Source organism: Limulus polyphemus, unplaced genomic scaffold (genome assembly GCF_000517525.1).
Source record: "Limulus polyphemus unplaced genomic scaffold, Limulus_polyphemus-2.1.2 Scaffold7636, whole genome shotgun sequence".
NCBI lineage: Eukaryota > Metazoa > Arthropoda > Merostomata > Xiphosura > Limulidae > Limulus > Limulus polyphemus.
Genome location: NW_013673246.1, coordinates 24,732 through 38,087, shown reverse-complemented (window position 1 = coordinate 38,087; position 13,356 = coordinate 24,732). Strand labels below are relative to the sequence as shown.

The 13,356-nt window shown below is 32.0% G+C and overlaps 2 protein-coding genes across 2 annotated transcripts in view; one reads left to right on the top strand and one right to left on the bottom strand.

The window, feature by feature from the left end:
* The first annotated feature begins 1,737 nt into the window (after positions 1-1,737).
* LOC111089851 (condensin complex subunit 2-like) lies at positions 1,738-4,934 on the top strand. Its single transcript, XM_022403049.1, has 4 exons — positions 1,738-1,907; positions 2,502-2,618; positions 3,037-3,204; positions 4,630-4,934. The coding sequence occupies exons 1-4, from the start codon at positions 1,842-1,844 to the stop codon at positions 4,684-4,686; spliced, it is 408 nt and encodes a 135-aa protein (XP_022258757.1). The 5' UTR covers positions 1,738-1,841; the 3' UTR covers positions 4,687-4,934.
* Positions 4,935-6,638: 1,704 nt separating this feature from the next.
* LOC106474747 (beta-centractin) overlaps positions 6,639-13,356 on the bottom strand; it is a 10,634-nt gene continuing 3,916 nt past the window's right edge. The window contains exons 4-11 of the mRNA XM_013935441.2: positions 12,675-12,800; positions 11,655-11,779; positions 11,212-11,428; positions 10,812-10,904; positions 9,575-9,749; positions 8,091-8,152; positions 7,734-7,774; positions 6,639-7,622 (exon numbers count right to left, since the gene is read on the bottom strand). Coding sequence (XP_013790895.1) covers positions 7,520-7,622; positions 7,734-7,774; positions 8,091-8,152; positions 9,575-9,749; positions 10,812-10,904; positions 11,212-11,428; positions 11,655-11,779; positions 12,675-12,800 — 942 coding nt within the window. The 3' untranslated portion in view covers positions 6,639-7,519. The remainder of the gene's footprint in view (positions 7,623-7,733; positions 7,775-8,090; positions 8,153-9,574; positions 9,750-10,811; positions 10,905-11,211; positions 11,429-11,654; positions 11,780-12,674; positions 12,801-13,356) is intronic.

Below are 13,356 nucleotides of genomic sequence, written 5' to 3'. Positions count from 1 at the left end.
ATTTCATTATCAGTGATATAATAGTTGGTCAGTACTAAAATATCTTCATTTCATTATCAGTGATATAATAGTTGGTCAGTACCAAAATATCTTCATTATCAGTGATATAAGTTGGTCAGTACTAAAATATCTTCATTTCATTATCAGTGATATAATAGTTGGTCAGTACTAAAATATCTTCATTTCCTTATCAGTGATATAATAGTTGGTCAGTACCAAAATATCTTCATTTCATTATCAATGATATAACAGTTGGTCAGTACCAAAATATCTTCATTTCCTTATCAGTGATATAATAGTTGGTCAGTACTAAAATATCTTCATTTCATTATCAGTGATATAATAGTTGGTCAGTACTAAAATATCTTCATTTCCTTATCAGTGATATAATAGTTGGTCAGTACCAAAATATCTTCATTTCATTATCAATGATATAACAGTTGGTCAGTACCAAAATATCTTCATTTCATTATCAATGATATAACAGTTGGTCAGTACCAAAATATCTTCATTTCCTTATCAGTGATATAATAGTTGGTCAGTACTAAAATATCATCATTATCAGTGATATAAGTTGGTCAGTACTAAAATATCTTCATTTCATTATCAGTGATATAATAGTTGGTCAGTACTAAAATATCTTCATTTCATTATCAGTGATATAATAGTTGGTCAGTACTAAAATATCTTCATTTCATTATCAGTGATATAATAGTTGGTCAGTACCAAAATATCTTCATTTTCATATCAGTGATATAATAGTTGGTCAGTACTAAAATATCTTCAATTTCATATCAGTGATATAATAGTTGCTATTATATCACCAGCTATTTCAGTTGTATTAGGACAGTCAGTAGTTACATGTGTTTCAACCAGCTATTTCAATTGTATTAGGACAGTCAATAGTTACATGTGTTTCAACCAGCTATTTCAATTGTATTAGGACAGTCAGTAGTTACATGTATTTCAACCAGCTATTTCAGTTGTATTAGAAACACATGTAACTACTGACTGTTCTAATACAACTGAAATAGCCAGTTGAAACACATGTAAGCTATTTCAGTTGTATTAGAACAGTCAGTAGTTACATGTGTTTCAACCAGCTATTTCAGTTGTATTAGAACAGTCAGTAGTTACATGTGTTTCAACCAGCTATTTCAGTTGTATTAGAACAGACAGTAGTTACATGTACATATTTCAACTGGCTATTCCTGATATAGTTTATCCAGACTGGATATCTTGTAAGGTTTTTAGCACAACAATGTACGTAAATAATGAACCAGTTACGACTGGACTCCAGAATAGACACCGAAGTTTAATACAGAATATTGTATGGTAGGAATTACAGAATCAGATATCAAATGTAGAAACGACATTCAAACAACAATCACGTTACTAAAGCATGTCTCTATCTTCATTAAAGACATTAATGTATTTCTAGTTTTTTTTAGTTAAGACAGAGAGCTCTCAACCATATTAATAGAGGTGTGTGTATATAAACGGCTGATGGTTTTACTGGGTGAGCCATGGTTGAAATACTTGTGAAACGTACAATTATCTTTGTGTTCATCACTAAGTATTAATTATACAGATAATAATTGTTACTTCTGATGGCATATCATTGATATTTTTAACCTTATTCCTTAATATACTTAAGTTTCCCACCAAGTCAAATCAGTTTAACTGGAGACATCGCCAGCTTCTCAATTTCACAGTTTCTCTTTACTTTGAAGGGTGAAGACAGCGATGGAGATGTGGAGAACGTTGGCTTTCATAGCGAGGGGGAGTTCGCCTCGTCCGATTTTAACAACAGTCGTAGCATCTTCCCTCAGAATGAAAGCATGGGGACCACTCCTCCGTCTCAAGGGGTTTTTGCAGGAGATAACCTTCTCCAGCAGCCGTACAAGGTAGCATATTGAACTGAAATTGTTGTTTTTCGTACACCTTTTAAAATATCTTTGTTAAGGCATCTTCTTACTTAATTATTTTGTACAGTACTTTGATGAGATAAAGTTTTTGGTTTGAACTAGGTTCTCTGTGTGCTGTATTTGCGTTCGTGTTACAATTATCAGTGTAGATTAATTTATTACAAATTGGTATCCCTGTCCTATTACAACCTGGAAAAACTTGTATTCTTTGAAATTCATTTCGTGGGTTAAACAAAATAAATCAATTTTTGGACATTAACAACACGTTGTTGCCGAGTAACAGTGATTGAACTGTTATCAGTAAGAATCAGTTGCTACACTCTGTCCACCTGTAAATGTTTTAAGATTTGGTTTCTATAAACGTTTTTAACTCGAATATTATATAGGACATAAAAGTATGTTATGACAACCTAATAACTTGAGTTCACGTGATTATAATTCATATTTTTATCGGGTCAAGGATGGGTTCATTCGTATTATGATATTCTTGTATTGATATAAATGTAATTTTTAAGATCAGCCAAAACTAATCATGACATAAGAACAGGATCTTACTTCAGCATCTATTTTCAGATTGCCAAAATTGATATCCAGTATGCAAGGACGGCCAAGCACTTAGATATTAAACGCCTGAAACGAGTAATGTGGCATATTTTGACGAAAGATTCCGTGTCAGATTCACATAATAAGGTAACATCTCTTGATTCAAGTTTCAGAAATCAAATGTGGTTTTATCAGGTAGCAAGCTAACTGTGTGATAAAAGTTTAGACGAACGACCTACACACTCCAGATTGTATATATATTTTGTTATTACTACCAACGTTTCGTTTTACGGCTTCTTCAGAGTTAATACGTACAAACTGTTTGATACTGAAGTATACGTTAATTTCCTACAAACTCAAAGAAAACAAGTTAACGTGTTTTAAGAAAGTTTCGTATGTAGTAACTGTCATTCTGCACAAACATTTCGTCATTAATTAAAAAGTTATGGAAATATTCGTACCTTTTTTTTTCCTCCTGTTGTTTCTTTAGATAGCTATGTTACAAATTGTCAATGATTGGTTGTCGTTGTTTTTTATTTGCTGGTATTTTTAAAACTTTCTATAGGAGAATATAGAAAACCAGGAAGACGTATCAACGCCGGATAGAATGGATGGAGAGATGTCATTTTCTCACATCTATAAGACGTTACCTCACCAGTTGTCGTCACTAATGACAAAGAACCTGAGTGTTCCTATTGCATTCGTATGCCTGCTACACATGGTCAATGAAAAGGTCAGATCTACGTGTTCCAACAGTACTTATTAATACATGCTGTTTCTGTATGTTAACAAATGTTAAAAAATCTAACTGTACAGTTATTTCCCATCAAACCATCGAGTGGTTGGGGGTAACAATAATCTAAGTTTATACCAACATCATTCATTATTGATTTGATATAACAAAGGATTGAACAGATTTTCACTCATTTGTGAGACAAATAGGAGGCTAAAATACACTGGGTTAAACATTTAACAAAGTTCTGTTAAAAGCATATAAATTTCTTTACTAAAATTAATTTCTTACTACTACTTATTACCAATAACGTGAGTTATTATACATTAATATCTAAATTTCAGAACCTGCTAACAAAAACGTACGTATTTAGCAGGACATACTTGTAAAGTATCCATATTTGATATAAAACTTAGAGAAAAACTCGCTCGAGTACCATCTGTTTCTGTATGTTAACAAATGTTACAACACAAGCATCAGTATACTATAGTTAACAACATTAAGTACCACCTGTTTCTGTATGTTAACAAATGTTACAACACAAGCATCAGTATACTATAGTTAACAACACTAAGTACCAAACACTGCACTGGGGGATTTCAGAGATATCCGATCAGAAGGGATTATTGTAATCCTGGCCTCGACAACCGTCTTTATGGTTGAAAAGCCGTTATATTTAAAGATTTTTCTGGAAGCTTGTGAACTATAGTATCAAATCCTGGTTTATTATCTTATTATAAGTACCAAGAAATATTTCCAGCTTCATCACATTAGTTTTTTTTTGAATCAGGGAATTCTTGATCATATCCAGAGTTATAATTTTATAGATGAAAACTTTATTCCAGCATAGGTTGAAGTGGTTTGGGGATATTACTGCTGTTCTAAACATTACGATGTTTCCAGTTTTTGTCCCAACACCATTTAATGGACTTTTAAGTAACTAATACCCACATATAGTAAAGGTACATAGAAAGTATTGTCAAGGTATTTTAGTATAAAAAAAAAAGTCTGGACCAGTTATCGGTAGCATAAGACATTTCTTTATTTTTATAATATGCAAATTAGCCACAGTGGTAATGTTATACAGAATGTGTCTTTGTACATATTTAATATATTTTTATAAAAAAGACCAAAAACCTAGCTACCACTATATAAAGGGTATATGTTACCTTAAGATGGATCTTGCTATAAACCTGTTATATTGGGATTTAGTGAATAATCGTGGCCACTGGACTGTCCCAAGAGCAACTCGAGACGTAGAACAGTGTTTTTTTATAAGGTAGTTGTTAAACGTTGTAATAAAGTCTTACTGCAGCTTGGCTGATGCCAGGAAATCAACCAGTGGTTGGGGAAATTACGTGTTTGAAAATTAAACTTGTCGTTATTTGTTACTAAATTACTAATGTAATTTTTTTCCCCATTCAGACTCTGAAGATCTCGGGAAAGGAGGACCTTTCCGACTTCTCCATCATGCAAGGGTGATGAGAAATTAGTTTTGTATAGTTAATCCAAGATATTCTAGTTTTTAGGGTGAATTAATTTTTAAATGTATCAAACTTCATTGTCATTACTTTTCACTTTCGTTTTAATTTTTTGTACATACGTAATTCTTTCCATGCTGGTTATTTGTAGATATCATATTTCACTAGTATATCAACCACAAAAATGAAAAATATATATATATATCAAACACTAAGTTTTGAGTAAACTTACATGTATTTTTAAATGTATTTTCCAAATCTTTTTTTTTATATATATATGTGTGTGTGTTTGTAAAGAATATGTTTTTAAAATTCCATTTTTAAAAGATTGCTTGTCTTCATGTTCTACCTATTACATAGAAGAACAAGTCAACCCATTCGATCCAGTAATAGCCTACTTACTAATGTTTTCTTTTCCCATTAAAACAACGTAGAACCTTTCAACAACCGATAGGTTTTGGTTGAAGGTGATTCTGATAATTGGGAGTTTCTCTTTAGATTATTATTAAACGAACTCTAGCATCAGCTAGAAATGTATGATTTTATCTTGAGCTAACCATTTGAAGAATCAGAACCTACTAATTGTATTCTTCGTTACACGGAAAATTAACAAAATATATGATGGGGAAAAGTAAAAACATTTTGAAACTTAGTATCTTAAAGTTTGAACATCAACACACTTCTTCTGCTTCAACCCATCGGAATTATGTTACCGACATTAAGTAGTCTTTACACTTTTCAAAACTTGTGTAAATTAATTAAACTGTTAACGTGTTAGCTGTAAGAAGAAAAAAATATTTTGGTCTTTACAAATTCAAAATTAAGAACAGTATTAATTTTCTGTTGAAAACTAAAACTTGGATCTTTGTCGAAAATATAAAAATATTGTAACTTTGTTTTAAGTGCAATGTGTATATTTGTAATAATGAATTTTTAGTTTTTATTCATTGTATTAAACTGGTTTCTGCTGTGGATATTATAGTGACTGACTATAACTTTTACAGTAGACGTTCCTCCGTTTTAATAAAGTGTTATTTTAAAACACTTTCTATAAACATTTAGATACTTTGGAAAAACCCATTTATAAAAGATGGTCAGATTTTGTATAAATTGTGACAGGTTATATCTTGATATTAAATATCTGTTAATTAAAGTATTTAACCAATATTCATTGACCTGTGTTAGGAGGTAATACTGTGAAAACATGTGGTTGGTTCTCTTGCTTATAAGAGTATTTACATTCATGTATAAATCTGATGTTTGTTTTTAGAATATCCTAACAACGGGTGGTTATAAAACTAGTTAACTCAAGGACTTAATATCCAGTCTCAACAATGCTTACTTTCATTCAGAAGTTAATCAACTGGAGAACAGACATTGAAGTCTTATCTTGTAGAGAAAGGTTGATAGTTTAAGACTTACGTTGAATATTTCTTTCCAGAAAAATCAGTGACATCAAAGACCTATATCACACCAGTTATTATTTTGTCTTACAAGTACTCTGGTCAAATCTGGTTCTATACTGTAATAGGACCCTCTACTTTTGACAATCTTTATAGTACAGGCTATCAATGAACTATTCTTGAGGTGCCCCGGAGATTACAGCCACACCTGCTCCCATCTGACCATGTATCTTTATTATTGTCATTCTCCACGTTTTTGAACCTCAACTAATACAATTTAAATATTTGGCTAAACATCTGGGAAGAGAACAAAACTTAAAGCTGTTGGTGAGGACCCAATGTAATTTTAAAACATTTTACTAAACAGCTAGAGTCCACCAACAAAGCATAAAATACTTACCCCTATGTGTGACACAGAAAACATCTGGTTTCATCTAAAGGTCTGTAACTTGAAGGTTAAAGAAGCTATTATCCATAAAACGTGTGTTTCTCTTTTAACCTTTTCCTAGTAATTACTATACATACAAAGAAAATACACAAGTCGAACATCTTAGTTGTTACCCATATCTATTAGTTTATTGATACAGTAATTTTCTAGTAGATAGTAAAGACAATCCTTATTTCTAAGAATCACAGTGTAAGTTCGTATTGTGTAAGAAAGAAAAATTACCTGATTGTGTCTTGTTGAAAACTTTAAAAGAAACGAGACAGCTGTGATTTTTTGTCTGTAAAACCGATAAAAATATTGTACTGTAAAACAATATTACGAAGAAAATGGGAGTACCAGTATTGAGGTTATATTAAATTTGACCAATGTCTTGAATGGAATGACTAGTTAAAATTAAAGAATTTTTGGTCTTTAAGGAAAACAACACAGACCTAATTATATAATAGAAAACACAAGTTTCAGTATAAATTAGTCATATTCGTGAAAAGGTTAAACAAGCATTTTTGTTCTGTAAACAGAACTTTAATACAAAGTTTTTGAGATCTACAAAATCAAATTTCCATGCAACTGTGCCGAGAATTTTATGACATAAACGCATTTTTAAAAATTAAGATAATTATGTGAAAAACTGCGAAGATATTAATAATTAAAAGTGTATTGTAAGAATTAAATTTTATTTAAAAGCACTGACAAAGAAGGCTGATTTTGAAAGTGAAAATATTTGTTCTACAACCCCTTTGGTTTTGTTACCATATACGGTGAATTACAATAGCTCAATTATACACACTTGTCTCTGTGTTTGTAACTTTAAAGATATAGGTACAAATAAAGTAGTCTAGGAAAACTGAGAGATATTATCAGTCACCTGAAGCTTAAAAGTATGCCACCAATAAAAACCAAAACAGTAGGCTTTCACATTCAAGATCTGAGAAGTTTCTTTGAACAAAAACAAAACAGCGTTCTCTTCAGTCGTTTTTGTTCCGTCAAAAAGTTTTACGATGAATTGCTCTATTTCCCTCTTCGTCGTACTCTCGTTTAGACACCCACATCTTCTTGAATGTGTCCAAAGATGCCAGAATAGAACCACTAGAGTAAAATAAATCTCCCTTACTTTCTGTTTACACACACACATCGAACAAAATAACCTCGATCAATTATTTATAAACAACAGAGAAGTTAAAAAAAAAGAACACTTACCCTATCCATGTAGAATACAAACGTTCTTGTGGTGCAGATATCTGATAAAGAAATAAACACATGTCACCAACAAATTTATTAGTGAAGGGAATATGGAGAAAACGACCTTACTAGAATTATTTTTAATTTTTCCATGGCATCATTATACCTACAAGTTACAGTTCTTGTGAACTTAACACCTTGAATTTTTTGTCAAATACAATACAATAAAAGTTTCTCTGTTTCAGTATAACAAGTGTACTAACAACTTGATGTTAACTCAGTAATAATTTACTTTAAACAATACCAGGTTAAGGATATTCATGGTTTCGGTGTTACCATGTGATGTAATGAGGCTGTAATCTAAGTTGAACTTACCCGTATTTTAATATCCTTTGGAGCTATTTTCTTCACTTCACTCAATAGTCTATCACCAAACCCTGTAAAATATTTAGATGCACAGCCTGTACAAAAGGTTAAAGTTTCTAACACCATTAAAATCAAATTAAGTATTTTTTTTTTTAACTATACAGCACCAGTCTTTCTTTTCTCAACAAAAGCTTGAAAACTAAACACAGAATGTTTGTTTTCAATCAAACTTCTACTGTTATCTGCCACCATCCATATTCTCGACTAGAGGCAAGGCAGCGACCACCATTAACAATGGGCTTACAATCTAACAAACATCGCAACTGAGAAAGCCGAGAGGTGAAAAGAAACTCTAGGACTGGGGCTCGAATCCAGGATCTTTGGCTCTATCCAAGAGTACAAGCTGTCCCTGCCTCCTCATCACTCGCAAGACATTTTAACTATGAATATGAAACTTCACACTACTTTGTGTTGCTGTGGTCAAGGAATTAATGCGCTGATTTACTACCAAATCACAGGGGTTTAACTAGACTCGCATATATATTTATTATTACTATATTGAATTCATAACACAAATCAATGAAAACTTTCTAACATACATTACTGTAATTTAAAAAGCTGATAATTAAATTTTGGGATACTTTTTTTTTACTAACAAATATGAGAACGACTGTCACATTAGAATTCCGTTGTACATTTGGCACACAGTTTCAGTCCCATAAATTGAGTTGAGCATGCTAATCATACATCGGTAACAGTGAAGCACAGTTACAAATTACTTGGGCACGTAATGTGTGTGTTGACCTCGTACATTCAAGTTATATTCTACCTTTTTCTTTTGCACTGGCTAGTAAGTGTTTGGTCATTTTTTTTTTTAGTATACACAGAACAGCCATTTATGCAAATTTTAATACTAATGTAAGAAAATTGGTTTCACATTTAGTATAGAATTTCCTAGGAAATATTATTTTTACATTTTTTAAATATTTTCTTTTATTCTGAAATGATTTTAATTACATAAAAAAAAATTAACAATGTTCAAAAATTGGCACTAAGGGAAAATGGAGATAGCCAGTAAGCTCATAAAAATGAGAAGTAAGGTAGACTAACCAATCACGAACTTTGATCCTATCACAATAAAAGTATGGGAAACGGAAGAGCTGAAATGGCTGTTCAACTCGTAAAATGTGGAAATGAAGAGGAGATTTAGAATCCCTCTGGACCGTACCCAAGAACCGTCTTGTTACAAATAGAAGCCACTTTATAGTAAATATAAAGAGGAAGAAATGGGAAAAATATTTATTTAACTTTCCAACAAAATTAATGGAAACCAAAAGAATTTAGTATACTGCTTTTAGTTAAATATTTTTGAATTTCAACAATGGTACCGCTATTGAGTAACTGAAAGGGAGGTGTGAATAATATACACTTACTAAGCACACAAATCTAAATTATGGAAAACACAACAGATAAACAATTTTTTAAAGATTTACCTCTGAACAAGGTAGAACCTCCCGAGAGAACAATATTCTGATACAAGACTTTACGCAGATCCATGTCCGACTTGTGTATAGAATTTCCCAAAACTTCGTGCAGACCTTCGAATTCCTCTCCAATGATATCTGGTCGAAAAAGTATTTCTGGTGCTCTAAATCTAGCTGGCCCTATCTAAGAAGTGTAAATAAAAATAATTAACAGAATTTAAGAAGAGTTTTAGGGAAAGCCACCAACAAGCAGGGGTGTAAACCAGATACTTTAATACAAATCACTGTTAATCAGACGAGGTAATACAGATTGTTTCAGAATTTTGTACAAAGATACAAGAGAGTTATCTTTACATAGCTGTCCCTAACCTCGAACTAATACGTTAGAGGAATGCCACCTGGTCAAATACTAGGATCTATCAGTCATTCTTAGTGTACTTATGGGCCCAAAGTGAGGATGTTTTTATAACGGTGGGTTGAAGACCATGAATCCTCAGAATCACAAGCCCCAATACGGATAGTTACAAACAATATTTTATTCTAATTTCCAAAACTTTTCACTTAAATACGTTATCAAATAACTTAATTTCCTTCAAAGTTCTTTTTTAAGAAGTAGAAAGGATTCCAATGGATTAAGTTATCCGACAGAAAAGCAAAAACTAAGTACCGATATACGACATAGAAGTTTATCGCTTTTTAAATTTAATGAACACTTTCCAGTTTTTAATATTACTCTTTTTTTCTAATGGTTTTTGAGATTCGCATGACTATTTCGACAGGAATTTAGTAAAAATTGACAGTAGTATTAGGACTTCTCTAACAGAAGAAATAAATATCTGAGGGACTGAAATGTAAGTTATTGACTAAACAATTAGAAGACAAAAGGGGGAAAAAATAATTTAGAATCTAAAACCATAACTTGAGCTACAGTTATTTATTTCCTTAGAGTTTAACTTGGGTTAATAAAAATGTTTTGATTAGAAAATACCATCATTCACAGTCTGCAGTTAAATGGATAACAGAGTTGAGAATGACACAAACTGCTTGCTAATCCTTCAGTACCAGAACAAAAAAGGTTAAAATAAGCAGTTGCAAAAAACATATCTTACGCTTTTCAAAAACCATACAAGTTATATATTTTTAATATTCTTGCCATTCCAAGTCACATTATACATACATTAAAGTATGTATATCAGTAGACACACAGACAATTACAATCGTTAAAAAAAAACAATATCAGACATACTTCTAAAACACTTCCATCTGGTAAAGTGTACTGTGCTTTCTCAGTTTCCATGGTTTCTTCTCGCTGTGGGTTACTGGCAAGGTAGCAAGCTTTCTAAAAAAAGTAAAGATATACATAGCGATGTGGTAAAACAGAAGAAAATGGCATTGTGTATTGTAGAAAAGAAAGTTAAACAAAGAGAGTGAAGACAATTAAAGTTGCTCCTGCCAGTTAAACAAGTTTAAGGTTGCTGGTAATATTTATGGTGACACCGATCTAAACAAAATTTAATTCGTATACTTTTGGCCAAATTGACTAAATATCTGACCCTAGATACACGATAAACGAAAAGTAGTTTCAGACGGATATGAATGAGTCAAAATCTCCAACAGAAGGTGTTACAAAAAAAAATAAAAAGTACCTCTTTCACAGATTTCACAATTTCAAACTCTGCTGTGGTGTGAAAATCAAAGCCTTCCTTTCTCAACAAAAGACGCAAGTATCGAGTAACATCTCGACCCGCGATGTCTACACGTTGGATGCTATTAGGCATAGCAAAGCCTTCGTAAATCGGAACAGCATGTGTAACACCATCTCCAGCATCTAATACTACACCAGTTGTGCGACCAGTAGCGTACCTGGTGGCAAGAAACAAAACTATTACTAAGCAAATGATCACAGAATTAAAACTAATAGTAACAAACAGAGCCAGTGGATTGGAGCTTATAAATACATATAACTACTAACAGTTACTACTGTACTTAGTCTGATAAGACTAACACTGCTTCTTAACAGAAGCCTACTTATTAAAAAAAATTGAAATTTATCTCTAAATAATAGCAGATGAAGTAAAACAACACATACAAACTTAAGACTGCCTGCATAGAGATAAACAACGCGGGTACATTGAAGGTTTCAAAAAATATTTCCGCTGATTTTTCCCTATTCCTTTGGGGGTTGAGAGGCGCTTCTGTGAGAAGTACTGGATGCTGTAAAAAAAATATATTTATAAATCCTAAAAAAAAGAAATTACGAATTAAAAAACCATACATTAAAAGAAACATTTTCTTACCCAAATATTCACTTATAGAGCATAATATCAAAGAAATTTCTAGATTTACGTGTACTGGAAGTGAGGATACTTTTAACAGTTCTTTTGTAAATATGCAACTTATGTATTTGTTTGTTTTGAAGAACTCTACGAAGATGTGTTTCTGTCAGCAGCTTTCAAAATTAAGTTGATAAATCCTACACAAAAAATACTTTACAGATGCTTCTACCACCCGAGCAAGATTAGAAATTTTTAACCTGACATTAGTTCTGGACAAATTAAATCCATAGCGATAAATATTTATTCGAAATAATTGTTCAAAAAGGTTTAAAGATTTTGAAAATTCAAGGATCTTGGGTCGTGAAGTAAAAGAAAGATTGATAACTTAGGATTTGAGCCCTATAAAGTAAAGAACTAACATTTTGTACGAAGTATTCATTCATCTAATGAATAGTAAAATATATTTTAAGAAACGTTTCAAACAAAACACTGACTAGGTCAATATATTTGAGCACAAGATTTCAGTGACTACCAGTCAGGAACGCAGCAAAGCCCTCACGAAAAAAAAAAGAAACGGGTTTGCTGAGGTTAAAGAATAACATTACTGTTTACATTTTCATTAATTCTTTACAACTGATAACAGAGTTACAGTAATTCTGACAAGAAGTTACCGGCAGATAACACAATGTCGGGTGTTCAAATACAGTTGCTTACCTCGTATTTGGTCATTTCGAAACTTTAATCGCAACAAGTAGCCCTAAACTTACGATTACCCTTTTTATATGTTATTTACTTAAGGCACCTATTATGACGTCATCATAAAAGAAGTGTACCTCTTCCGGATATGTCTGAAGTTGTTCTTTAGAATAAATATACTGCCATATCCTCTCCATGTCATTCCAATCAGTTACAATTCCATGTTCCATGGGATATCGAATGCTTAGAAGCCCTCTGTGCTCCTAGAACAGTATGTAAAAACAAATATGAATAAAAGTCAGAGAAGTTAGTAAAACAATTAGTTTACATTATGACAAAGATAAAATCTACAAAAAAATAAAGATACAACAAAGATGACTGGCATTTACTCTGAAACATCCTGGTGCATCAATTCAATGGCACTAGTTGTACCGGTTGTTTCGTCGGACTACAAAGGTAGCCGTACCGGTTGTTTCACCGGACTACAAAGTAGCCGTACCGGTTGTTTCGTCGGACTACAAAGTAGCCGTACCGGTTGTTTCATCGAACTACAAAGTAGTTGTACCGGTTGTTTCACCGGACTACAATTAATTCAATGTGATGTGTGTTCTTGTTACTTTATGTTAAACGAAACAATGTATCACATTTGTTTACATATTTAATTCAATGTGATGTGTTCTTGTTACTTTATGTTAGACGAAACAATGTATCACATTTGTTTACATATTTAATTCAATGTGATGTGTTCTTGTTACTTTATGTTAGACGAAACAATGTATCACATTTGTTTACATATTTAATTCAATGTGATGTGTTCTT